The sequence below is a fragment of the Notolepis coatsorum genome, assembly GCF_963971535.1.
Source record: "Notolepis coatsorum genome assembly, chromosome: 10".
NCBI classification, from domain to species: Eukaryota; Metazoa; Chordata; class Actinopteri; order Aulopiformes; family Paralepididae; genus Notolepis; species Notolepis coatsorum.
This window is the reverse complement of record NC_140174.1, coordinates 104,651,923-104,678,189: the sequence shown is the minus strand read 5'-3', so window position 1 is coordinate 104,678,189 and position 26,267 is coordinate 104,651,923. Positions and strand designations below refer to the sequence as shown.

The 26,267-nt window shown below is 43.8% G+C and overlaps 1 protein-coding gene across 1 annotated transcript in view; it reads left to right on the top strand.

Moving 5' to 3' along the window:
- Nucleotides 1-26,267, top strand: part of LOC311236066 (serine protease HTRA1B-like) — a 109,602-nt gene that overhangs the window by 38,290 nt on the left and 45,045 nt on the right. The window contains exons 2-4 of the mRNA XM_084323657.1: nt 11,060-11,159; nt 11,370-11,484; nt 15,106-15,195. Coding sequence (XP_084179783.1) covers nt 11,060-11,159; nt 11,370-11,484; nt 15,106-15,195 — 305 coding nt within the window. The remainder of the gene's footprint in view (nt 1-11,059; nt 11,160-11,369; nt 11,485-15,105; nt 15,196-26,267) is intronic.

Below are 26,267 nucleotides of genomic sequence, written 5' to 3'. Positions count from 1 at the left end.
AATAAAGTATATATATATTATTATTACTTAATTTTTTTTTAACTACCAGTTTTGGCCAATCAAAGACGACTATACAAATCCTTAGTCGGGGACAGGCCTATAGGCTACCATGTGTACGTCTGAGTGACGTATGTAGGAGAGCCTGGTGTGGTTTGAATGCCTGGACAGACAGACAGACACAAGCAGCATTCAGCACCAGGCTGTTTTCCTGTTAGCTTTCCTTCCTGTTAGCTTTCTTAATACACCCTCCAGCTGCTCAGTCAACATGAGCAGAGTCTTCTGCAGATCAGCAGCTGGGCCAGCCATGGTGTGTGATGACCACACACACACACACACACACACACACACACACACACACTTGTATATGTGCACGTCTGAATGACTTCAGTCAGCTGTGGTAGCTGCTATAGGGAGGTGTAGTCTGATCTGACGCCACTTTAGTTTCCCGCGCGGTCCACCCGTAGCCTATAGGGATTTATCATTGGGAAAATGTATTCGCGGCTACTGTAATAATTCTGCCTCATGAACATTGACAAGCTTTCCATTTTTGCACACAAATGAGTTCCCTTCTATCACTAACATTATTGTTTAAGCATTTTTGGTTGAAATAAAGTTAGTTATATGGTTTTTAATTTGTCGTTAAAAAAGAACTACACTTACCAGTAGAACGCCTGTCGTTCAGTGCTGTCGCCTAATACAGCCAGGAGTCTACGCTGTGGTGACGTCAGTCAGCAGCGCCAGAGTGAGTGTAGTTCCTCAGTGAACGAAAACATAAACTTTGTTATTTTGCTACCTTCACGATTAATTGCGAATTTTTCATGTTGAGCTATAGATTGTGGATGAATACACACAGAAAGGTATACCATGCCAATGTTCATGCTTTATTTGTTTTAAACGAGACGATTTAGAAATGTGTCCATTGGAAATACATTGCAATTTCAAGCGAGGTGGACCGGCCGGAAACAACAATGACGTAACCACTACACCTCCCTATAGCCTACCAGAACTAGAATTAGAATCCCATCCTAGCTAGTTAGCAGCAGTGAGCAGCCACAAGCCAGCGCCCCGGGGGCTAACTCTAGTTGGAATACCAGCACCTTGGTCAAAGGGCAACAGCAGGATAGATGCCTACCAGTATGGCTACCCAGTAGTGTTGTCAAAAATATCGAAGTATCGATACATATCGATACTGAATATTTAAAACGGCTTCGATACTCATTTCCCGAAATACAGATACTTTCTGCAGTATCGGTACCAGCTGGCGAGTGTTCTACAGCAAGTTGTTGACACGCTGTTCAGAGCGCGCTTGCCCCTCCGCCTGCTCCAGCCCTCCGCCTCACAGATTCTTCAGTTTGTAAATAAACATTTTAGCAGTGCCAGCGTGGATCTCCATAAAGAAATGAAAGAGGTTCGTGACAGCTGCTCTTTCAACGTCACTGTGACTGAAGCATTAAACCATTAACTCTAGTTTAATACATGATACGTTGTCTACTGATGGCGCATAATATCAACAGCTGATTCGTTGTAAAGTTACAGCTACCAGCTAGCCGTTAGCTTAGCTGGCCACCGTTATAATTACTGCATGGAAACGGAGTAACGTTAACGTTTAAACGTTAACGTTTAAACGTTATGTCGAGGTCATACAATACTACAGTCGACATAAGGTTAACGTTACCCCGTTTCCAAGTGTTTAAATAGCAGCAATCTTGTTGAAAATGTAACGTTACTAAAATGCTCCAAGCATAGCCTCTCTATCTCTCTCTCTCTCTCTCTCTCTCTCTCTCTCTCTCTCTCTCTCTCTCTCTCTCGCTCGCTCTCGTTATCTTTAAATAAAAATCGAAACTGTTACTAACTGTAATACAAACAGTTCAGTTTGTCAGGTACATGCAACACAGATTACAGTGTTTACATCTGTCTGCTTGAGAAAATACCATGTTCTGTATTTGCAATAAAAATGATTGAAGTGAGATGAACAGTTATTTTTAAATGTGTGATCTAAAGATAAACAAAGGGTTTTAAAAGTGTTATATTTATCTTCTCTTATAGTACCAGAGAGAAGCTGAGGAGAATCAACCAGCAACAAAAGCTCAATTTGTTTAAAAAAAAAAGTATCGATACTTTTCAAGGTATCGTATCGAAGTCGAAATTCCAGTATCGTGACAACACTACTACCCAGTATGACTAGCCAGTCAACAAGCCAGTCATTAGTCAGTAAGCAGCAGAATAGAGTACCTCACTCAGCCAGCCAGTCAACCAACCACATACTGTAGATAGTAATAAAGTCAGTCAGCCAAACAGACAGCATCAGTTACTAACGTCAGTTTCTGAGAAATCCAACAAGTCTTCCCCAATCAAACGGTACTCACCTCTACCTCTCACGCCTACTGAACTATTATAGTTATGTAATACGACCAGAGAAAATATGATGCAGAGTGAAAAAACATGTGTTCGGTTTAGACGCTGTCAACCTTTTTCATGTCAAAGAGTCATGTCAAATTGATACCCATCAGGCTCCCAATTGATTAAAAGTATTTGCAGATACACTACAGCTGGTTTGGCGGCCCAATATAATCCAGTATAAACCAGTGTAATCCAGTACAATCCAGTATAAACCAGTATAATCCAGTATAAACCAGTATAAACCAGTATGATCCAGTATAATCTAATATAATCCAGTGTAATCCAGTCAGTCCAGTAAGAATGGGTGGTTACACTGATGAGGTTACAGTGTCTCAGGAGGTAGAGCGGTCGTCTGGTATTCAGTGTCTCAGGAGGTAGAGCGGCCGTCTGGTATTCAGTGTCTCAGGAGGTCGAGCGGTGGTCTGGTATTCAGTGTCTCAGGAGGTCGAGCGGTTGTCTGGTATTCAGTGTCTCAGGAGGTCGAGCGGTCGTCTGGTATTCAGTGTCTCAGGAGGTAGAGCGGTCATCTGGTATTCAGTGTCTCAGGAGGTCGAGCGGTCGTCTGGTATTCAGTGTCTCAGGAGGTCGAGCGGTCGTCTGGTATTCAGTGTCTCAGGAGGTCGGGCGGTCATCTGGTATTCAGTGTCTCAGGAGGTCGAGTGGTCGTCTGGTATTCAGTGTCTCAGGAGGTAGGGCGGTCATCTGGTATTCAGTGTCTCAGGAGGTAGAGCGGTCGTCTGGTATTCAGTGTCGATGGTTATGGCTAATGGTTCGATTGCGAACAGAAATAGCAATGGAGAAATCGGACATCGCTGTCTGGTAGATCTCTAGTTTAAACAGTGTCGACCATTGGGTCTGTGTATAGAATCCTGATCCATTTTATATATCCTTCTCCAAACCTGAACCTTTTAAGTGTTTCAAACAGATATCCCCACTCAATCCTGTCAAATGCCTTTTCGGCGTCTAATGACGTTTTTCTTAGTGTGAAGAACATTTAGTAATCTCCTAATGTTATGAAACCCCTGTCTTCCCAATACAAATCCGTTCTGGTCATTTTTAATCAGATGTGGAATCGACTCCTCTATGCGCCTAGCTAGCGCCTTACATACAATTTTCGTATCACAGGACATGAGGGACACAGGACGATATGAAGTTGTGTCCGAGGGTGGTTTACCCGGTTTCTTAAGTACCGAAATCATCGCCGATCTTAAGGATGGAGGCAAAGTCCCCTCTTCTGACTTCTGACCCTCCTCTTTTCAGACGTCCTACAGGTCCCTCCCTGCTTCCTATTAACAGGATGCATCTTACCTGCCTTTCTCTCTCTCCTGCCGCTCTTCCCTCCTAGTATGCTCTAACCCCATGCTCCCTTTTTCTCATTTCTGTTATTTAACGTCTAACTTGACTAAACTATCTTCAACTTGAGTCTGTATCATTACTCTCCCCCTTCCTCCTCCCGTAACCATCTCGAGGAGTCCTCTATTTCAGCCTCCAAACTTCTAGGTCTCCATCACTTTAAAACATTGGAACATTGAAACAAAACTCTTGAAACAAAACAAAACCAAGTCCGCCACCTACCGGGCATCAACCATATCCAATACCTGTTAAGAAAGGGGATATGGCCTACGAAAACCCCTAAGCTATACCCATTACCCGTTAAGAAGGGGGGTATCTTTTGTAGAGTTAAACCAGAACTTGTTGCGCTTCTATGTAATATACTCTTCCCCTTCCTCCACAGATCCTAACTATCCATTTCTCCTCACTTCTATGTTGGGTCTTTGACCTCTCCTATAAAGCTATCCCTTTTTTCTGTCTGTGTGTGTCCAGTACTTATACTGAACGGTAGAGGTCGCTAGGCCTTCTAACTTATACACTTTTCCCTCTCCATTAGTTTCCCTTACCTATACCAAAAATGTCAGTGTTTTTATGAAATATACATTTTCCCTTCATCCCCATTTCCTAACTATCCACTCCTCCTTCTGTCTATGTTTGGCCCTCGGCCTCTCCATATTACCTTTAACTAACTATAACTACTTAACTATAACCGCCCAGTCCACATATTGAAAAATAGAAATTACTCTTTCCCCCAGAATATACCATTCCCCCACCCCTTCCCTCTTTTAAGTCGGTTCCTTGAACCTCTTATTCCTACATAAAGCCCCCATACACATTATATTCATATCAATTATCTGGTAAGAAGGGGGGCCCGCCATATATACCCATGCCTTTTCCCTTGTATATCAAGCATGGGGGAATGTCTCTTAGAGATTTCCCTCAGAAATTACAATCCATAATGTCTCCGTACCCGTACAGCCTATATATTGAACCATTGAAATTGCCCGATTTTATAGATTAGATAGATCCCTTACCCCACTCCCTTCCCTAATATACCATTCTTATCTACCCGTGTCATCCTACTGTGTCGGTCCCTCCTGTTGCTTTTCCTCTGATCCTTGCCCCGCAGGTGACTGTCCCCGTCGCGCTGGGTCTGTCCCCACGTCATACCACAGGCTCGTCGTGCTTGGTCGGGAGTCTCACACAGAGTAGTCCTTCCTTCCCACGTCACCTTCAGGATGGCTCCTCGTACAAAGCCTGTCTGTCCTTTCCCCCGAAAGCAGTAGTCTCTCACTTCCCTGTATTCCTCCCGTTTCTTGACCAGGGACGGGGCGAGGTCTTGGTATATCCTCACTTGTAATCCTTCGTGTGTCAAAACTCGTTTCTTCTTTGCGATGTCTAGTATGGTTTCTTGGTCCCGTTGGTTGGAGAATACCACTATGAGTGGCCTCCTCCCGGTTCCGTTTTCGCCTTTCTTTTTCCTTCTTGCGGGGGCTCCTCTGTACACCGCCTCCAGCTTGGGATTTTTAGTGAAGACTCCTGCCCCCGCTAACCCCCCGAACATCTTGAGTAGTATTCTGTCATCGTCCCTCTCGGTCCTTTCGGGTCCTGTTCCTCTGGTATGCCGATCACTCTCAGATTCTTCCGTTTAGCATAGTTGATCATATTCTCCATATTCTCTCCCATCTCTTTACTATCAGTTCGGAGCCTCTGGCACTCCTTCTCCCTATGATACTGGTCCGTAGCTCTGCTGTCCAACGAGGCCTCTCTCTCCGTGTGCCTTCTCTCCTGTTCCCTCATCCTCGCTTCTAGGTTAGCCACGGTAGCCTCACATGTCTCCATCTTTTCCTCCAACCCGTCTTTTATCTTTCTTTCCCAACTTGCCCATAAAGTTTTGCTTTGTTTCTCCAGCTTTTCCTCCAACCGCGCAAATTCCCCCATTAACTGCTGGTTCCTCTTTTCCACTTCTTCCTTCAACAGTGCGCGCATGGCATCCATTGTTTGTTGGTTCCTCTTCTCGGCTTCTTCTGATAAGAGTTCTCTCAAGAGCGAGCGCATGTTTTCCATTGTCATAGCCGTCTTTCCTTCTCCCTCTCCCGTCTCCGCACCCGCTGTTATCTCTTCCTTGTGTATCTCTTTGCTAGCGCTTAGTTCAGCCCTACTCGCCATCTGTACCCTGGCGTCTACTGCCGTTAGCTTCTTGCTAATCGTTCCTAGGCCCAAAGCCTCCGGTATATGGGTCTGTCTGTGCCTGGTGGAGCGTCTGTTTATCTCCGACTCCTTATCGCCTTTTCCTTCTGATTCAGAGTTCTCCATTTCATCTTCTCGACAGAGTAGTCTTGAAATTGTCTTCCCCTTCATTTTTCTCGGGGGGTATTCAGAATTCAACGTGTTTTCAGATAGTTTAGTCAATTACCACGGGAGCATGTGGTGCGAGTTGTCTACTGCACGGCCGCCATCTTGAAGTCCCCTTGACTAAGATTTCTATGAAACTTTATAAAAAAAAAAGGAATATTTTTTTGGACTTTTTTATTATTTAAAAAAAAAACTCATAAAATATATTGGGTCGCACCTAAATCGGCAGGGTCGGTCGGCAACCGGAAACAAACCATTATTTTTTTTAGGCCTCAGGGGATAGAGCGGTCGTCTGGTATTCAGTGTCTCAGGAGGTAGAGCGGTCGTCTGGTATTCAGTGTCTCAGGAGGTAGAGCGGTCGTCTGGTATTCAGTGTCTCAGGAGGTAGAGCGGTCGTCTGGTATTCAGTGTCTCAGGAGGTAGAGCGGTCGTCTGGTAAACAGTGTCTCAGGAGGTAGAGCGGTCGTCTGGTAAACAGTGTCTCAGGAGGTAGAGCGGTCGTCTGGTAAACAGTGTCTCAGGAGGTAGAGCGGCCGTCTGGTATTCAGTGTCTCAGGAGGTAGAGCGGTCGTCTGGTAAACAGTGTCTCAGGAGGTAGAGCGGTCGTCTGGTAAACAGTGTCTCAGGAGGTAGAGCGGTCGTCTGGTAAACAGTGTCTCAGGAGGTAGAGCGGTCGTCTGGTAAACAGTGTCTCAGGAGGTAGAGCGGTCGTCTGGTAAACAATGTCTCAGGAGGTAGAGTGGTCGTCTGGTATTCAGTCTCTCAGGAGGTAGAGCGGTCGTCTGGTAAACAGTGTCTCAGGAGGTAGAGCGGTCGTCTGGTAAACAGTGTCTCAGGAGGTAGAGCGGTCGTCTGGTAAACAGTGTCTCAGGAGGTAGAGCGGTCGCCTGGTATTCAGTGTCTCAGGAGGTAGAGTGGTCGCCTGGTATTCAGTGTCTCAGGAGGTAGAGTGGTCGTCTGGTATTCAGTGTCTCAGGAGGTCGAGCGGTCGTCTGGTATTCAGTGTCTCAGGAGGTATAGCGGTCGCCTGGTATTCAGTGTCTCAGGAGGTAGAGCGGTCGCCTGGTATTCAGTGTCTCAGGAGGTAGAGTGGTCGTCTGGTATTCAGTGTCTCAGGAGGTAGAGCGGTCGCCTGGTAAACAGTGTCTCAGGAGGTAGAACGGTCGTCTGGTAAACAGTGTCTCAGGAGGTAGAGCGGTCGTCTGGTATTCAGTGTCTCAGGAGGTAGAGCGGTCGTCTGGTAAACAGTGTCTCAGGAGGTAGAGCGGTCGTCTGGTAAACAGTGTTTCAGGAGGTAGAGCGGTCGTCTGGTAAACAGTGTCTCAGGAGGTAGAGCGGTCGTCTGGTAAACAGTGTCTCAGGAGGTAGAGCGGTCGTCTGGTAAACAGTGTCTCAGGAGGTAGAGCGGTCGTCTGGTATTCAGTGTCTCAGGAGGTAGAGTGGTCGTCTGGTAAACAGTGTCTCAGGAGGTAGAGCGGTCGTCTGGTATTCAGTCTCTCAGGAGGTAGAGCGGTCGTCTGGTAAACAGTGTCTCAGGAGGTAGAGTGGTCGTCTGGTATTCAGTCTCTCAGGGGATAGAGCGGTCGTCTGGTAAACAGTGTCTCAGGAGGTAGAGCGGTCGTCTGGTAAACAGTGTCTCAGGAGGTAGAGCGGTCGTCTGGTAAACAGTGTCTCAGGAGGTAGAGCGGTCGTCTGGTAAACAGTGTCTCAGGAGGTAGAGCGGTCGTCTGGTAAACAATGTCTCAGGAGGTAGAGCGGTCGCCTGGTATTCAGTGTCTCAGGAGGTAGAGTGGTCGTCTGGTATTCAGTGTCTCAGGAGGTAGAGCGGTCGCCTGGTAAACAGTGTCTCAGGAGGTAGAACGGTCGTCTGGTAAACAGTGTCTCAGGAGGTAGAGCGGTCGTCTGGTATTCAGTGTCTCAGGAGGTAGAGCGGTCGTCTGGTAAACAGTGTCTCAGGAGGTAGAGCGGTCGTCTGGTAAACAGTGTTTCAGGAGGTAGAGCGGTCGTCTGGTAAACAGTGTCTCAGGAGGTAGAGCGGTCGTCTGGTAAACAGTGTCTCAGGAGGTAGAGCGGTCGTCTGGTAAACAGTGTCTCAGGAGGTAGAGCGGTCGTCTGGTATTCAGTGTCTCAGGAGGTAGAGTGGTCGTCTGGTAAACAGTGTCTCAGGAGGTAGAGCGGTCGTCTGGTATTCAGTCTCTCAGGAGGTAGAGCGGTCGTCTGGTAAACAGTGTCTCAGGAGGTAGAGTGGTCGTCTGGTATTCAGTCTCTCAGGGGATAGAGCGGTCGTCTGGTAAACAGTGTCTCAGGAGGTAGAGCGGTCGTCTGGTAAACAGTGTCTCAGGAGGTAGAGCGGTCGTCTGGTAAACAGTGTCTCAGGAGGTAGAGCGGTCGTCTGGTAAACAATGTCTCAGGAGGTAGAGCGGTCGCCTGGTATTCAGTGTCTCAGGAGGTAGAGTGGTCGCCTGGTATTCAGTGTCTCAGGAGGTAGAGTGGTCGCCTGGTATTCAGTGTCTCAGGAGGTAGAGCGGTCGCCTGGTATTCAGTGTCTCAGGAGGTAGAGCGGTCGCCTGGTATTCAGTGTCTCAGGAGGTAGAGTGGTCGTCTGGTAAACAGTGTCTCAGGAGGTAGAGCGGTCGTCTGGTAAACAGTGTCTCAGGAGGTAGAGCGGTCGTCTGGTAAACAGTGTCTCAGGAGGTAGAGCGGTCGTCTGGTAAACAGTGTCTCAGGAGGTAGAGCGGTCGTCTGGTAAACAGTGTCTCAGGAGGTAGAGCGGTCGCCTGGTAAACAGTGTCTCAGGAGGTAGAGCGCTCGCCTGGTATTCAGTGTCTCAGGAGGTAGAGCGGTCGCCTGGTAAACAGTGTCTCAGGAGGTAGAGCGGTCGTCTGGTAAACAGTGTCTCAGGAGGTAGAGCGCTCGCCTGGTATTCAGTGTGTGAATGTTTGAGTGAACATTAAACATTAAATGTGTGTCATACTTCTAGCAGCCTGTGTGGTACAGGGCATCAATGCTGATATTGTGTAATTGTGTCCTTGGTGACTGTTTGTTTGTTTGTTTGATTGTTTGACAGGGACAATGCACATACAAATAAATATGATGCCAGATTTAGCCAACAAGGCTAGTTTTCATCCATAGTTCCTGAACTTCCTGGTGTGTGCCATATACTAATACAGTGTGTGTGTGTGTGTGTGTGTGTGTGTGTGTGTGTGTGTGTGTGTGTGTGTGTGTGTGTGTGTGTGTGTGTGTGTGTGTGTGTGTGTGTGTGTGTGTGTGTGTGTGTGTGTGTGTGTGTGTACATGCGTGTGGGGATGCATAAGTGTTATTTAAATGTTAGGGATTATGATCACAAATGTCTGTGTGAGTGTGTGCCATATACTAATACAGTGTGTGTGTGTGTGTCATATACTAATACAGTGTGTGTGTGTGTGTCATATACTAATACAGTGTGTGTGTCTGTGCCATATACTAATACAGTGTGTGTGTGTGTCATATACTAATACAGTGTGTGTGTGTGTGTCATATACTAATACAGTGTGTGTGTGTGTGTCATATACTAATACAGTGTGTGTGTGTGTGTCATATACTAATACAGTGTGTGTGTGTGTGTGTCATATACTAATACAGTGTGTGTGTGTGTGTGTCATATACTAATACAGTGTGTGTGTGTGTGTGTGTCATATACTAATACAGTGTGTGTGTGTCATATACTAATACAGTGTGTGTGTGTGTGTGTGTCATATACTAATACAGTGTGTGTGTGTGTGTGTCATATACTAATACAGTGTGTCTGTGCCATATACTAATACAGTGTGTGTGTGTGTGTGTGTGTGTGTGTGTGTCATATACTAATACAGTGTGTGTGTGTGTGTGTGTGTCATATACTAATACAGTGTGTGTGTCTGTGTCATATACTAATACAGTGTGTGTGTGTGTGTCATATACTAATACAGTGTGTCTGTGCCATATACTAATACAGTGTGTGTGTGTGTGTCATATACTAATACAGTGTGTGTGTGTGTGTCATATACTAATACAGTGTATGTGTGTGTGTCATATACTAATACAGTGTGTGTGTGTGTGTCATATACTAATACAGTGTGTGTGTGTGTCATATACTAATACAGTGTGTGTGTGTGTCATATACTAATACAGTGTGTGTGTGTGTGTCATATACTAATACAGTGTGTGTGTGTGTGTCATATACTAATACAGTGTATGTGTGTGTGTCATATACTAATATAGTATGTGTGTGTGTGTCATATTATATACTAATACAGTGTATGTGTGTGTGTGTGTTATATACTAATATAGTATGTGTGTGTGTGTTCCATATACTAATATGTGTGTGTACCATACTGATAATATCATATGTGTGTGTGTTTGTTATATACTAATATAGTATGTGTGTGTGTGTGTGTGTGTGTGTGTGTGTGTGCCATACACTAATATGTGTGTGTGTGTTCCATATACTAATACAGTGTGTGTGAGTGTGTCTGTGCCATATACTAATACAGTGTGTGTGAGTGTGTCTGTGCCATATACTAATACAGTGTGTGTGAGTGTGTCATATACTAATACAGTGTATGTGTGTGTGTGTTATATACTAATATAGTATGTGTGTGTTTGTCTGCCATACACTAATATGTGTGTGTGTGTTCCATATACTAATATGTGTGTGTACCATACTGATAATATCATATGTGTGTGTGTTTGTTATATACTAATATAGTATGTGTGTGTGTGTGTGTGTGTGTGTGTGCCATATACTAATATGTATGTGTGTACCATACTGATAATATAATGTGTGTGTGTGTGTGTGTGTGTGTGTGTGTGTGTGTGTGTGTGTGTGTGTGTGTGTGTGTGTGTGTGTGTGTGTGTGTGTGTGTGTGTGTGTGTGTGTGTGTGTGTGTGTGTGTGTGTGTGTGTGCCATACTGATATGTGTGTGTGTGTGTGTGTGTGTGTGTGTGTCTCCAGGACAGGATAACCCAGACAGCCTCCGTTACAAATACAACTTCATTGCTGACGTGGTGGAGAAGATCGCACCAGCTGTGGTTCACATTGAACTCTACCGCAAGTAAGACCCGAACCCTAACATCCTCAAATATGATCTCTGGTCATGCAAGAAAAACGTAGTTCCTCAGTTTTTACCGTTTCTTTCTTTATTTCTCTCTCTCTCTCTCTCTCTCTCTCTCTCTCTCTCTCTCTCTCTCTCTCTCTCTCTCTCTCTCTCTCTCTCTCTCTCTCTCTCTCTCTCTCTCTCTCTCTCTCTCTCTCTCTTTTATAGGATGGTGTTCTCTAAGAGAGAGGTGGCAGTGGCCAGCGGTTCAGGTTTTGTTGTGTCAGAAGATGGACTCATTGTGACCAATGCCCACGTGGTCGCTAACAAGAGCAGAATAAAGGTAGGCTTCTGACAGTGGTTCAGACTAAAGGTAGGCTTCTGACAGTGGTTCAGACTAAAGGTAGGCTTCTGACTGTGGTTCAGACTAAAGGTAGGCTTCTGACAGTGGTTCAGAGTAAAGGTAGGCTTCTGACTGTGGTTCAGAGTAAAGGTAGGCTTCTGACAGTGGTTCAGAGTAAAGGTAGGCTTCTGACTGTGGTTCAGAGTAAAGGTAGGCTTCTGACAGTGGTTCAGACTAAAGGTAGGCTTCTGACTGTGGTTCAGACTAAAGGTAGGCTTCTGACAGTGGTTCAGAGTAAAGGTAGGCTTCTGACTGTGGTTCAGACTAAAGGTAGGCTTCTGACAGTGGTTCAGACTAAAGGTAGGCTTCTGACAGTGGTTCAGAGTAAAGGTAGGCTTCTGACTGTGGTTCAGAGTAAAGGTAGGCTTCGGACTGTGGTTCAGAGTAAAGGTAGGCTTCGGACTGTGGTTCAGAGTAAAGGTAGGCTTCTGACAGTGCTTCAGAGTAAAGGTAGGCTTCTGACAGTGCTTCAGAGTAAAGGTAGGCTTCGGACTGTGGTTCAGAGTAAAGGTAGGCTTCGGACTGTGATTCAGAGTAAAGGTAGGCTTCTGACGTCGTTCAGAGTAAAGGTAGGCTTCTGACTGTGGTTCAGACTAAAGGTAGTGTTAGATCCTGATGGTTCAGCCAGTATCACCGCTTCATCTGTTGGCTTGTGTTATCATCTCTCCATCCACTGACCCTGCGTTGTGTTTTAGCTCTCCGACGTCTCATACTGGCTGATACTAGGGCTGGGCGATATGACCAAAAACGTTATCGCGATAAAATTATAAAATTATTTTCATATAATTCGACATCGATAATTATCGTCGATATAATGTCTGTCAAGTTTAATTAACTTCTTTTATGCTGCTGCGAATGTCTCAAGTCGAGTTGATGTCGTCATCAGTCCGCGCACGTTAGCAGTAGCCGACAAGCGGAGTATCTCATGACAATAAATATGACACTAAAACTCTCTTCCGCCACAATATATTGAAACGACGTCCACTGTATACCCCACACTACTTAAACGTGGCCTCAGAATTCAAAACACACACATACTCGGCACGTAAATATATAAAACAACGCCGTGCAAGCTAATTAGCCTAGCAAGCCTGTTTATAAGCGGTGTATTCCATTGACAATGTGCTAAATATGACACTAAAATACTCTCTTCCGCCACAATATATTGAAATGACGTCCACTGTATACCCCACACTACTTAAACGTGGCCTCAGAATTCAAAACACACACATACTCGGCACGTAAATATATAAAACAACGCCGTGCAAGCTAATTAGCCTAGCAAGCCTTGTTGTTGAGTGAGTCCTAGTACCTCTGGGTCTCCTTCCGGATCTCGTTCGCTCTCGGCCATCTCCTTCACTGCCTGGTTGTTAGCTGTGGTGCGTAAGGACGTCATCACGTAACGTTGGTTGTTAGTGAGTGTGCTGAGCCGAGGCTGAACGGAGCCAAGCTTGGAAATCGATATATCGAAACTTTGCGACCACGTTTCATGTTTATTTCGAGGAAATAATTTATCGCGATAGTTATCGTTATCGTTTTATCGCCCAGCCCTAGCTGATACAATCTTTGTCATTTCCCTTTAATGCAACTCCGTAACCATAAGTATTCACACTGGACAGCGTAGTACCTTCCTTGAAAAACGTTGTTTATTACATAAACAAAAAGCCTCAGATCAGATTGTATTGTCCTTGCTATCGTCTCTTCTGCTGTTCAGTCCAATAGTGGCTAAGGCCTTGTCATTAGCCAGAACCCTTCTCCCATTAGCCGAAGCTAATGATGATGTGTCATTCTTCCCACCCACCGGCGAGGGTGAGAGGGATGAGAGTCTCTGATGGTTCCTCTCTCCTGTGGGATTCGTTTCTTAGTCTAGCTTACACCCGGAAGAAACTTACTTTTCTATATTCTCGCCATAGCAACGACAGACCCAACCCCTCTTCTGGTTGTCATGCGACGCGCCGTCATGGTAACTGCCTTAACCTTTAACACCATTAAAACGCTGTTTCTAATGATGTCAACTAGGGATGTCCCGATCCGATCACGTGATCGGGATCGGGGCCGATCACGTGATTTCCCGAAGATCGGGATCGGCTAAAAATAAAAATAAAAAATCAGGATTTTCTTTTTCTCCTTTCTTTTTTTTATTCAACAAACATGACCACGTTCACGTCTTAAACTCATACTGAGGCCTTAGTTTTGGTTTTAAATTGCATATCATCATTCATTTATTTATTGTCACACAGAGCAGAAGAATTTTGCCAAAACAAACCAATAGTATCCAGCTGCAGAACAGCAGACCAGCCACACTCTCAGACCCAAAAAATAAAAAATAAAAATAAAAAATGTAATCCCAATTTCTCACATTACATTCACCCTGAATGTTGACGTTATCCAGGTGAAAAGTTAACTTCATTCAAGCGAGGCATTGCAATCCTTGACATAAATCATTTGATGTATAATTAAATCAAAGGAAATGCGTTTGGGTCTGAGAGTGTGGCTTGTCTGCCGTTCTGCAGCTGGATACTATTGGTTTGTTTTGGCAAACTTCTTCTGCTCTGTGTGACAATAAATAAATGAATGATGATATGCAATTTAAAACGAAAACTAAGGCCTCAGTATGAGTTTAAGACGTGAACATGGTCATGTTTGTTGAATAAAAAAAAAGTTAACTTTACTTTTTTTCTATACATTTTTTTGATCGGATCAGGAAAGATCGGTATCGGTAGATACTCAAAATCACATGATCGGGATCGGATCGGGAGCAAAAAAACATGATCGGGACATCCCTAATGTCAACCCTCTCCCCATCGCTCTGACCCAAACCTCTTGCCACTGTTTCCTATCAGTTGTTTATGTGCTGAGGAATGCAGACACCCTGCTCGCTCGCTGCTACCACTGACTGCCGCTTCCACCACCACCATGCACATTTCGACCTCTCTGACCTGGCCCCTTTAGATGCTGTCATCTCCCCCAATATACCTTACATACATTGAAAAACACTGTTTTCCTTCAGTAGGCTTCTGACTGTGGTTCAGACTAAAGGTAGGCTTCTGACTGTGATTCAGAGTATAGGTAGGCTTCTGAAAGTGCTTCAGAGTAAAGGTAGGCTTTTGACTGTGGTTCAGAGTAAAGGTAGGCTTCTGACATTGCTTCAGAGTAAAGGTAGGCTTCTGACAGTGTTTCAGAGTAAAGGTGGGCTTCTGACAGTGCTTCAGAGTAAAGGTAGGCTTCTGACAGTGATTCAGAGTAAAGGTAGGCTTTTGACGTGGTTCAGAGTAAAGGTAGTCTTCTGACAGTGATTCAGAGTAAAGGTAGGCTTCTGACATTGCTTCAGAGTAAAGGTAGGCTTCTGACAGTGTTTCAGAGTAAAGGTGGGCTTCTGACAGTGCTTCAGAGTAAAGGTAGGCTTCTGACAGTGATTCAGAGTAAAGGTAGGCTTCTGACTGTGGTTCAGACTAAAGGTAGGCTTTTGATTTCTGTAATTAATTGATACTTTTTTCTTAATTTAATCTTTTAATTTTTTCATTCTTTTAATTGTATTATTATTTTCTTTCCTACCACTAGGTGGAGCTGAAGAGCGGAGCCATCTTTGATGCCAAGATAACAGACTTGGATGAGAAATCGGATATTGCTCTGATCAAGATCGACACACCGGTAAGGAAGGATGGATGGATGGATGGATGGATGGATATATGTTGGATATTGGGATTGATGGATGTACTGTAGGAATGGATGGATGAATAAATAAATGATGGATAGTGGGATGGATGCATGGATGGATAGATGGATGGATAGTGGGATGGATGGATGGATGGATGGATGGATGGATGGATGGATGGAGGGATGGATGGATGGATATACTGGGGGCATCTATCTGTCTGTCTCTCTATCCATCTGTCTGTCTCTCTAGTCTAGTATATCTGGCTGCAGTCTTTCTCTTTCCTTCTCTTTCTTTTTATTCATCATTAATCAACACTTTTCTCTCCTTCTCAACCATCCTCCCATCTCTGAAAAGACAGCATATCTCTCTCTTTCTCTATCTCTCTCTCCATCTCTCCATCTCTCCATCTCTCTCTCTCTCTCTCTCTCTCTCTCGCTCTCTCTCTCAGCCAACACAGCGCTTATCTATGTACACATTTCTGACAAAAAGAAATCTTCACTTGGAAAATAAGTTATCCCATAACATTCCGTGAGCTCTGGGAATGGTTTTCATTTGAGCTCAGTGGGAACGTGAGTCATGATCTCTGAGAATCAGGTCAGAGAACAGAAGTCTTTTTTTGTGGTCTAATTTTACCATCATTTTCATTCTTTGGTCTAGCTAGTTTTTGTCAGTGGTGGAAGATCAACCCAAACATTTCACTGAAGTATTCCCTCATAGAATATGACTTAGTTCTGATGTGGGACTCAAATAGTAATATGGAGAGATGGGACAGTTCCATTACAAAAACGATCATGGCCTTTTCTGCTTAAAGGAACATGCCAACATTACAGTATGGGAAATGTGCTTACCGTCTTCTCTAAGCTAGCCTAGTTTAGCACAAATTAATGGAAGCGGATAAGGACAGCTAGCCTAGCTTAAAACTCTGGCAGAGGTATTTTTGGACAACAGCTAGGTTTGCTGGTCCATATCCGCTTCCATTCATTTGTGCTAAGCCAGGCAAGCTTGCAGCCGGATAGCTTTCTACTAAACACACAGAGGAAATGAGTATCTGACTCTGGAAAAGACGGTAAGCACATTTCCCATAATGTTGGTGTATTCCTTTAATTTAAGGAAACTTGCTGAATTCCAGATTGATAGGATTCTAATGACACTGTTCTATAGAGATTTTATTGAATCTGTTATCTCTTTGTCTATCATCTGCTGGTATGGTAACCTTGGTACCAACGAGAAGAATGTCCTCGATTAGATTGTGAATGTGGCGAGTGCAAGCTGTTACCTGAGCACCCTATGGCCAGGGAGAATAGGTACAGTATAAGAATTCATTCATCCCTGTCTCCATTCCCGCCCTGAATGCTGTTGGCAGGAGGAGGTAACTGTGGTTGTTGATTAGCCCGTCACCTCACCTGAGAACTAGACTTTTAGTTTGCTTTTGGTTTGACATGCAGATCACCATGATCACCATGTCTCTATCTTGATCACCATGTTCACCATGTCTCTATCTTGATCACCATGTCTCTATCTTGATCACCATGTTCACCATGTCTCTATATTGATCACCATGTTCACCATGTCTCTATATTGATCACCATGTCTCTATCTTGATCACCATGTCTCTATATTGATCACCATGTCTCTATCTTGATCACCATGTCTCTATCTTGATCACCATGTCTCTATCTTGATCACCATGTTCACCATGTCTCTATATTGATCACCATGTTCACCATGTCTCTATATTGATCACCATGTCTCTATCTTGATCACCATGTCTCTATCTTGATCACCATGTTCACCATGTCTCTATATTGATCACCATGTCTCTATCTTGATCACCATGTTCACCATGTCTCTATATTGATCACCATGTTCACCATGTCTCTATCTTGATCACCATGTCTCTATATTGATCACCATGTTCACCATGTCTCTATCTTGATCACCATGTTCACCATGTCTCTATATTGATCACCATGTTCACCATGTCTCTATATTGATCACCATGTTCACCATGTCTCTATCTTGATCACCATGTTCACCATGTCTCTATATTGATCACCATGTTCACCATGTCTCTATATTGATCACCATGTTCACCATGTCTCTATATTGATCACCATGTTCACCATGTCTCTATATTGATCACCATGTTCACCATGTCTCTATCTTGATCACCATGTCTCTATATTGATCACCATGTTCACCATGTCTCTATCTTGATCACCATGTCTCTATATTGATCACCATGTCTCTATATTGATCACCATGTTCACCATGTCTCTATCTTGATCACCATGTTCACCATGTCTCTATATTGATCACCATGTCTCTATATTGATCACCATGTCTCTATATTGATCACCATGTCTCTATCTTGATCACCATGTCTCTATATTGATCACCATGTTCACCATGTCTCTATATTGATCACCATGTTCACCATGTCTCTATATTGATCACCATGTCTCTATATTGATCACCATGTCTCTATCTTGATCACCATGTCTCTATCTTGATCACCATGTCTCTATCTTGATCACCATGTCTCTATATTGATCACCATGTTCACCATGTCTCTATATTGATCACCATGTTCACCATGTCTCTATATTGATCACCATGTTCACCATGTCTCTATATTGATCATCATGTCTATCTTGATCACCATGATCACCATGTCTCTATATTGATCACCATGTCTCTATCTTGATCACCATGTCTCTATCTTGATCACCATGTCTCTATATTGATCACCATGTCTCTATCTTGATCACCATGTCTCTATCTTGATCACCATGTCTCTATCTTGATCACCATGTCTCTATATTGATCACCATGTCTCTATCTTGATCACCATGTCTCTATCTTGATCACCATGTCTCTATATTGATCACCATGTCTCTATCTTGATCACCATGTCTCTATCTTGATCACCATGTCTCTATCTTGATCACCATGTCTCTATCTTGATCACCATGTCTCTATATTGATCACCATGTCTCTATCTTGATCACCATGTCTCTATCTTGATCACCATGTCTCTATCTTGATCACCATGTCTCTATATTGATCACCATGTCTCTATCTTGATCACCATGTCTCTATATTGATCACCATGTCTCTATCTTGATCACCATGTCTCTATCTTGATCACCATGTCTCTATATTGATCACCATGTCTCTATATTGATCACCATGTTCACCATATGTCTCTATCTTGATCACCATGTCTCTATCTTGATCACTGTGTCTATCTTGATCACCATGTCACTATATTGATCACCATGTCTCTATCTTGATCACCATGTCTCTATCTTGATCATCATGTCTCTATATTGATCACCATGTCTCTATCTTGATCACCATGTCTCTATCTTGATCACCATGTCTCTATCTTGATCACCATGTCTCTATCTTGATCACCATGTCTCTATCTTGATCACCATGATCACCATGTCTCTATCTTGATCATCATGTCTCTATCTTGATCACCATGTCTCTATCTTGATCACCATGATCACCATGTCTCTATCTTGATCACCATGTCTCTATCTTGATCACCATGTCTCTATCTTGATCACCATGTCTCTATCTTGATCACCATGTCTCTATCTTGATCACCATGTCTCTATCTTGATCACCATGTCTCTATCTTGATCACCATGTCTCTATCTTGATCACCATGTCTCTATCTTGATCACCATGTCTCTATCTTGATCACTGTCTCTATCTTGATCACCATGTCTCTATCTTGATCACTGTGTCTATCTTGATCATCATGTCTCTATCTTGATCACCATGTCTCTATCTTGATCACCATGTCTCTATCTTGATCACCATGTCTATCTTGATCATCATGTCTCTATCTTGATCACCATGTCTCTATCTTGATCACCATGTCTCTATCTTGATCACCATGTCTCTATCTTGATCACCATGTCTATCTTGATCACCATGTCTCTATCTTGATCACCATGTCTCTATCTTGATCACTGTGTCTATCTTGATCATCATGTCTCTATCTTGATCACCATGTCACTATATTGATCACCATGTCTCTATCTTGATCACCATGTCTCTATCTTGATCACCATGTCTCTATATTGATCACCATGTCTCTATCTTGATCACCATGTCTCTATATTGATCACCATGTCTCTATCTTGATCACCATGTCTCTATATTGATCACCATGTATCTATCACGAGGAAAACAACTCAGGGAATAAACAGGAATTAGATGGTGTTTGTTCATAAACTACAACTTTAGGACAAAACACAGGGATATAAATCACACCCAAGACTATCAAGACCCAGAAATAGTCATCACTTGATAGTCATCACTTGATTCATAAGCATGATATTAAATGTCCAGGTAGGAAAATGAAGAAATAATTATGTAGCTGACATATGTGATGAATATGCAGCCACATGTTTGATGACTAGTCTCAGAAATCATCTGCTGCAATCCTTCCCTTTGTTTATGCCTTGAAACCCCAAGACAAACGGCTAGTCTCAGTATACTGTATATGAGGCCACCGCCCCAATAAAGCACCAAGGAGCTAGGAAGCTAAATCCTGACTCTGCTATTTATTTTAATGGTGTTTGGCTCACTGCTCAATTGTGTACCAGTGCAACACACGCAAGGAGAGCAGTACAACTATAAAGGACAAGATTACTGGTAAACAGGAAAGAAAAGAAAAAAAAATAGCTTTGAGACTTTTCTTTTTTATGTCGACACTTAAGAGGTATATAGGTCTATATTATATAGAAGGATATTTGAGAGGTATATAGGTCTATAGATTATATAGAAGGATATTTTAGAGGTCTATAGATTATATAGAAGGATATTTGAGAGGTCTATAGATTATATAGAAGAATATTTGAGAGGTCTATAAATTATATAGAAGGATATTTGAGAGGTCTATAGATTATATAGCTTTGAAATGTATTGTACCATTTCAGTACCCTGAAATCAAAATAACTAAGTACATATTTAAATGAGTACTTATTAAGGACAGTGCTGTAGTAAAACTATGTGGATATTTTCGTTCCAGAACACCAGGGCTAACTGCATGCCACTTTGAGCTCAACCAGTTTAAGGAAGTGAGATTTTCTTCAAAATCTGAGAAAAAACATTTTGGATGAAAGTAGTCACCTCTGACCTCCAATGTCAGAGAATGACTGAGATAATCTGTCACCTGCAGATCAAGTACTTTGTAGAACAAACAAAGGTACGGCTCCTCAACCTATTGAATAAATGTATGGCTACACATAAGCTTCCAAACATCTGGCTCAAGGCACTACTAGCACTCCTGAAACCTGGGAAGGACCCGTCTGATCCTAAAAGATTCCGGCCAATCTCACTTCTACTGTATGTCATACGTACAAGCTTTTTGAGCGCCTGATACTGAACAGGATTGCACCATCCATAGACGATAAGATCATCAAACAGGGTTCCGTCCAGGCAAATCAACAACCAGCCAACTCGTCAACCCTCACTCAACACATTGAGGATGGATTTGAGAGAGGACAGATTACCGGTGCTGTTTTCATGGACTTGTCTGCTGCCTAGGACACATTCAACCATGGACGACTCCTATGTAAGATTCTGAAGATCACAAAAGACTTGGACCTAACAGAGCTAATGGAAACCATGCTCCAAACCCACAGATTCTATGTCAAATTAGGCGGAAAACGTAGCAGATGGCGCAACCAGAAGAATGGCCTCCCACTAGGCAGCGTGCTTGCCTCACTTCAGTACAACATCTATACAAACGACCAACCCAGAGATGATGCCACCCGTCGGTTTGCATATGCAAATGACCTGTGCATCACCGCCCAATGCACAGACTTCATTAGTATTGAGGAAACGCTCAACGACGCCCTCTCAGGATTAACAACCTACTATGAAGAGAACCATTTACATTTACATTTAGTCATTTAGCTGACGCCTTTATCCAAAGCGACTTACAAGTTCTGTACAACAAGCCATCAGGAAGGGCACAAGGGCACAACTCTATCAGCTCTATCTACCATCTACGTGCCAACCCAGCAAAAACACAAGTGTGCGCTTTCCACCTGAGAAACAAGGAAGCTAAGTGCCAACTGAACGTGTCTTGGTGTGGAACACCACTGTCGCACTCTGAGCACCCTGTTTACCTCGGAGTCACGAGGAGTCACATGCCTTACATTCGAAACCCACATCATGAAGACAAAGGCAAAAGTGAGCACCCGCAAAAACATCCTGCGCAAACTCACCAACACCAGATGGGGTGCATCATGCCCCAAGACACTACATGCCACAGCCCTCAGCTTCTCTACTGCAGAATATGTCAGCCCAGCGTGGGAAAGAACCACCCATGCTAAAAAACTGGACCCCGCTCTTAGCAAGAGCTTCAGATGTATCACTGGGTGCCTGAAGCCCACTAACACCAACGACCTGTACATCAGAAGAGCGGTAGCCAGCAGGAACAGAGCGGCGCAGGCAAGCCACAGATGAGAGGCACCCCCCTACATGGCCATACCTGCCCCCAGTCGATTAAATCATGGAGACGTTTCCTGACCAGCACTGCTCCACTGGAGACAACACCATCTGAAGGCCGTCTTAAAATGAGGAAGGAAAAGCTGTCCAACCACCCACACAGCTTGTGTGTGTGTGTGTGTGTGTGTGTGTGTGTGTGTGTGTGTGTGTGTGTGTGTGTGTGTGTGTGTGTGTGTGTGTGTGTGTGTGTGTGTGTTGTGTGTGTGTGTGTGTGTGTGTGTGTGTGTGTGTGTGTTGTGTGTGTGTGTGTGTGTGTGTGTGTGTGTGTGTGTGTGTGTGTTTGCTGCTTGGTTATTCATGCACCAGTTTGCCGAAATGCCCTACAGTAGACCCACAGCCCTACAGCCACAACCACAATTACCAAACAATTTGAAGATGCCTGTGAAATGTCAGACGTTGGGTCGACATTTACCCTCCCAGCCCCACTTCCTGTCCATTAAGACAGCGTTGTGGGCAGGAATCCAAGGTTTGTCCTGAGTCTAAACCAACATCCTGCTGCGTGACACTATGTTTATCTGTAAGCTTAATTTTTTACTTTCAGTGCAGTTTAAGTAACAAAGTTACTTAGATTTTAGTCTAGATTTCATTGAGGTTGGTGGAATCTAAAGACAACAGGCAGGATGTGTTGTGATCTCCGTCAGGCAGAAGCTACACCTCTCTCTCTCTCTCTCTCTCTCTCTCTCTCTCTCTCTCTCTCTCTCTCTCTCTCTTTCTCTCTCTCTCTCTCTCTCTCTTTCTCTCTCTCTCTCTCTCTCTCTCTCTCTCTCTCTCTCTCTCTCTCTCTCCTCTCTCTCTCTCTCTCTCTCTCTATCTCTCTCTCTGTCTATCTCTCTCTCTCTGTCTATCTCTCTCTCTCTCTCTCTGTCTATCTCTCTCTCTCTCTGTCTATCTCTCTCTGTCTATCTCTCTCTCTCTCTCTCTGTCTATCTCTCTCTATAGTTGATAGAACTATAATACCGGACGCCAACAGCACTGGCAAGTTAAGATAAGATATTCCTTTATTGATCCCCTTGGGGAAATTTAGCCAGAAGTTAGCCACAAAGCTAATGTCAGATGATAGGGCCACGCTTCAGTCTGAAAGCTACCTGGCTGTGGTGCACTGGGTGTCAGATGATAGGGCCACGCTTCAGTCTGAAAGCTACCTGGCTGTGGTGCACTGGGTGTCAGATGATAGGGCCACGCTTCAGTCTGAAAGCTACCTGGCTGTGGTGCACTGGGTGTGTGAGCTACCTGGCTGTGGTGCACTGGGTGTGTGAGCTACCTGGCTGTGGTGCACTGGGTGTGTGAGCTACCTGGCTGTGGTGCACTGGGTGTGTGAGCTACCTGGCTGTGGTGCACTGGGTGTGTGAGCTACCTGGCTGTGGTGCACTGGGTGTGTGAGCTACCTGGCTGTGGTGCACTGGGTGTGTGAGCTACCTGGCTGTGGTGCACTGGGTGTGTGTTTAGTAGGAAGAACATGTGTCAGGAAACAGGGCTAGGGCTCCAAAATGATGAAGATGAACTCTGGAATCAGTGCCACTAACACTGGGCCTGCTACAGACAGGAGGAGCAGGGAGGAGGAGCAGGGAGGAGGAGGAGCAGGGAGGAGGAGCAGGGAGGAGGAGCAGGGAGGAGGAGGAGCAGGGAGGAGGAGGAGCAGGGAGGAGGAGCAGGGAGGAGGAGCATGGAGGAGGAGGAGCAGGGAGGAGGAGGAGCAGGGAGGAGGAGCAGGGAGGAGGAGGAGCAGGGAGGAGGAGCAGGGAGGAGGAGGAGAAGGGAGGAGGAGCAGGGAGGAGGAGCAGGGAGGAGGAGCATGGAGGAGGTGAAGAGGTGAAACAACATCGTGGTGACAGTGGTAAACGTACAGTAGCCAACTGTGGGCAACAGGCTTGTATCTGCATTGTGTCAGAGAGAGAGAGAGAGAGAGAGAGAGAGAGAGAGAGAGAGAGAGAGAGAGAGAGAGAGATCTGAACATCTTTTAATAAACATAGTCCTGTTTGTTTGCAGGCGACAGTGTAGAAGCATCTCTGTCTGTCCTAAATACAGGGATTACTGCCTGCATGCATGAAGATGTGTGTGATTTTCCAGTCGTTTCATGGTTTTGCTTTAGCAAGTGAATTCCTCTGAGAGCTAGTCATCTTCCAGATCCATGTGCTGTTTGTTCAACCACAGGCCTGCGATGTTTGATTATAACCCAGAGACGGAGAGGAGGGAGGGAGGGAGGGAGGGAGGGAGGGAGGGAGGGAGGGAGGGAGGGAGGGAGGGAGGGAGGGAGGGAGGGAGGGAGGGAGGGAGAAATAGAGATGGGGTAGAGGCCTGTGGTTCAGAGAGAGAGGGTTTGTTTCTCTTTTTGTCATCGCTCTCTTTTTTATATCTCTGTGTCCAGTTCAACTCTTAAACACAGTATCATAACAGTATTAAACACAGTATTAAACACAGTATCAAACACAGTATCATAACACAGTATTAAACACAGTATTATACACAGTATTAAACACAGTATCATAACACAGTATTAAACACAGTATTAAACACAGTATCATAACACAGTATTATAACACAGTATCATAACACAGTATTAAACAGTTTCCAAAAAAGTTTATTTTCCATCTAGACATCGAATCAATCATTTGCGTGGCCAACTATATTTGGGATTGAAGCTTTTAAATTCTCAATAAAGACTGCTCTGTTGCTAAGAATCTGCTTTGTAATCACAAAATTCTGTCATTATGAACCTGGCCACTTCAAAACACATAATTTTTCTGCTGGTAAACAGACCAGTAGATTGTATGTTTGTGAACATCTCTCTTCATCCTTTGTGCCGGGTCTTTCAGCACCATAGGACTGGTAGTGCTCCAGCAGCGATGCTATGAAGCAGAGACAAAAGAGCTTTCTGTTGAATCAATAGAGTCAAGCTGTGATCATGACAGCTGACTGCGTCCATTCATTTATTGGTGACACTGTTTACATCTGTTATCAGTAGGGGCCGGTTTGGGTGGGTGGGTGGGGGCAAAAATTATCAAACATATCATCTTCAGAAATATAAACACTTTATTCACAAAATACAATACAGCGAATGTACAAGGTTTTGTCCTATTCACAAACAATAGACAAATACAATAGACTGTAGACTACAGTGATGTCTAACACAGCACATATAGACAGACAGGCAGACAGACAGACAGACAGACAGACAGACAGACAGACAGACAGACAGACAGACAGACAGACAGACAGACAGACAGATAGATGGATAGATGGATAGCAGAATAAATAACCCAGTAACATCTTCAGAGGTTTAACACAGCTCAAGACTTTCCTTCAGACATCCAACCTTCACCAAAAGCACAGTGTATTTGTATTGCAGTAATAAAGTGATGAAACGCAGAGAGACCATGTGTTTAGCAGATGGCTTATTCTACTCCACATGTAACACATGCTCAGAGCAAAGAGCCTGTTTCTAATACAGTCATAAAATGATGAACTGAGAAGTGCTGACCATACCAAAGCACAGACAGAGTGGGCCATCTGTAGTAAACTAACCGTCTTACTGTCTTCACTGTCTTGTACTATTATGTACTTTGCTACTATGTATATAATACGATCTACTGTGTACTGTGCTACTTTGTTTATACTACTATCTACTATTTACTATGCTAATATGTCTATATTACTATCTACATTTATATTTACATTTTGTCATTTAGCTACTATATCTACTATGTACTATGTCTATACTACTATCTACTATGTACTTTGTTACTGGGTCTATATTACTATCTACTATGTACTTTGCTACTATGTCTATACTACTATCTACTATGTACTATGCTACTTTGTCTATACTACTATCTACTATGCTACTATGTCTATACTACTATCTACTATGCTACTATGTCTATACTACTATCTACTATGCTACTATGTCTATACTACTATCTACTATGTACTATGCTACTTTGTCTATACTACTATCTACTATGCTACTATGTCTATACTACTATCTACTATGCTACTATGTCTATGCTACTATCTACTATGCAGGGTTAGAAATTAAAAAAAAAAAATCAAAAAATGTTGCGGCCCTTGATCTCGCCTTGTGGTGAAAGCTTGGGAAGGAGGCGAGTGTGTGGCCCCACCCCTGCTTATGTAGGTAAGCTGATGGGGGTGTGGCCAGATGGATGTTGGGATGTAAAGGTGCATTGTGGAATTTTTTATTCAGTGCGCGTGCACGAGCGAGGTACAGTGCAGTAGTGACGCAGATCGTCACCAATACTCACAGAACTTGGTTATAGCCATAACCTAACGTTATGCTGCTCTGATTACGTCCTCATGAAGTTGATGGGCTTCAGTAACTAGTAACTGATGGGTTCAGATAAATGTAGTGGAGTAAAAAGTACAATATTTCCTTTGAAATGTAGTGGAGTAAAAGTACAAAGTTCCCTAAAATTTAAATACTCACGTAAAGTACAAGTAGCTTAGTTACTTTCCACCACAGGCCTTTAATGCACGGGCAGCAGACAGTATCGTAGTGTGCACACAGCCT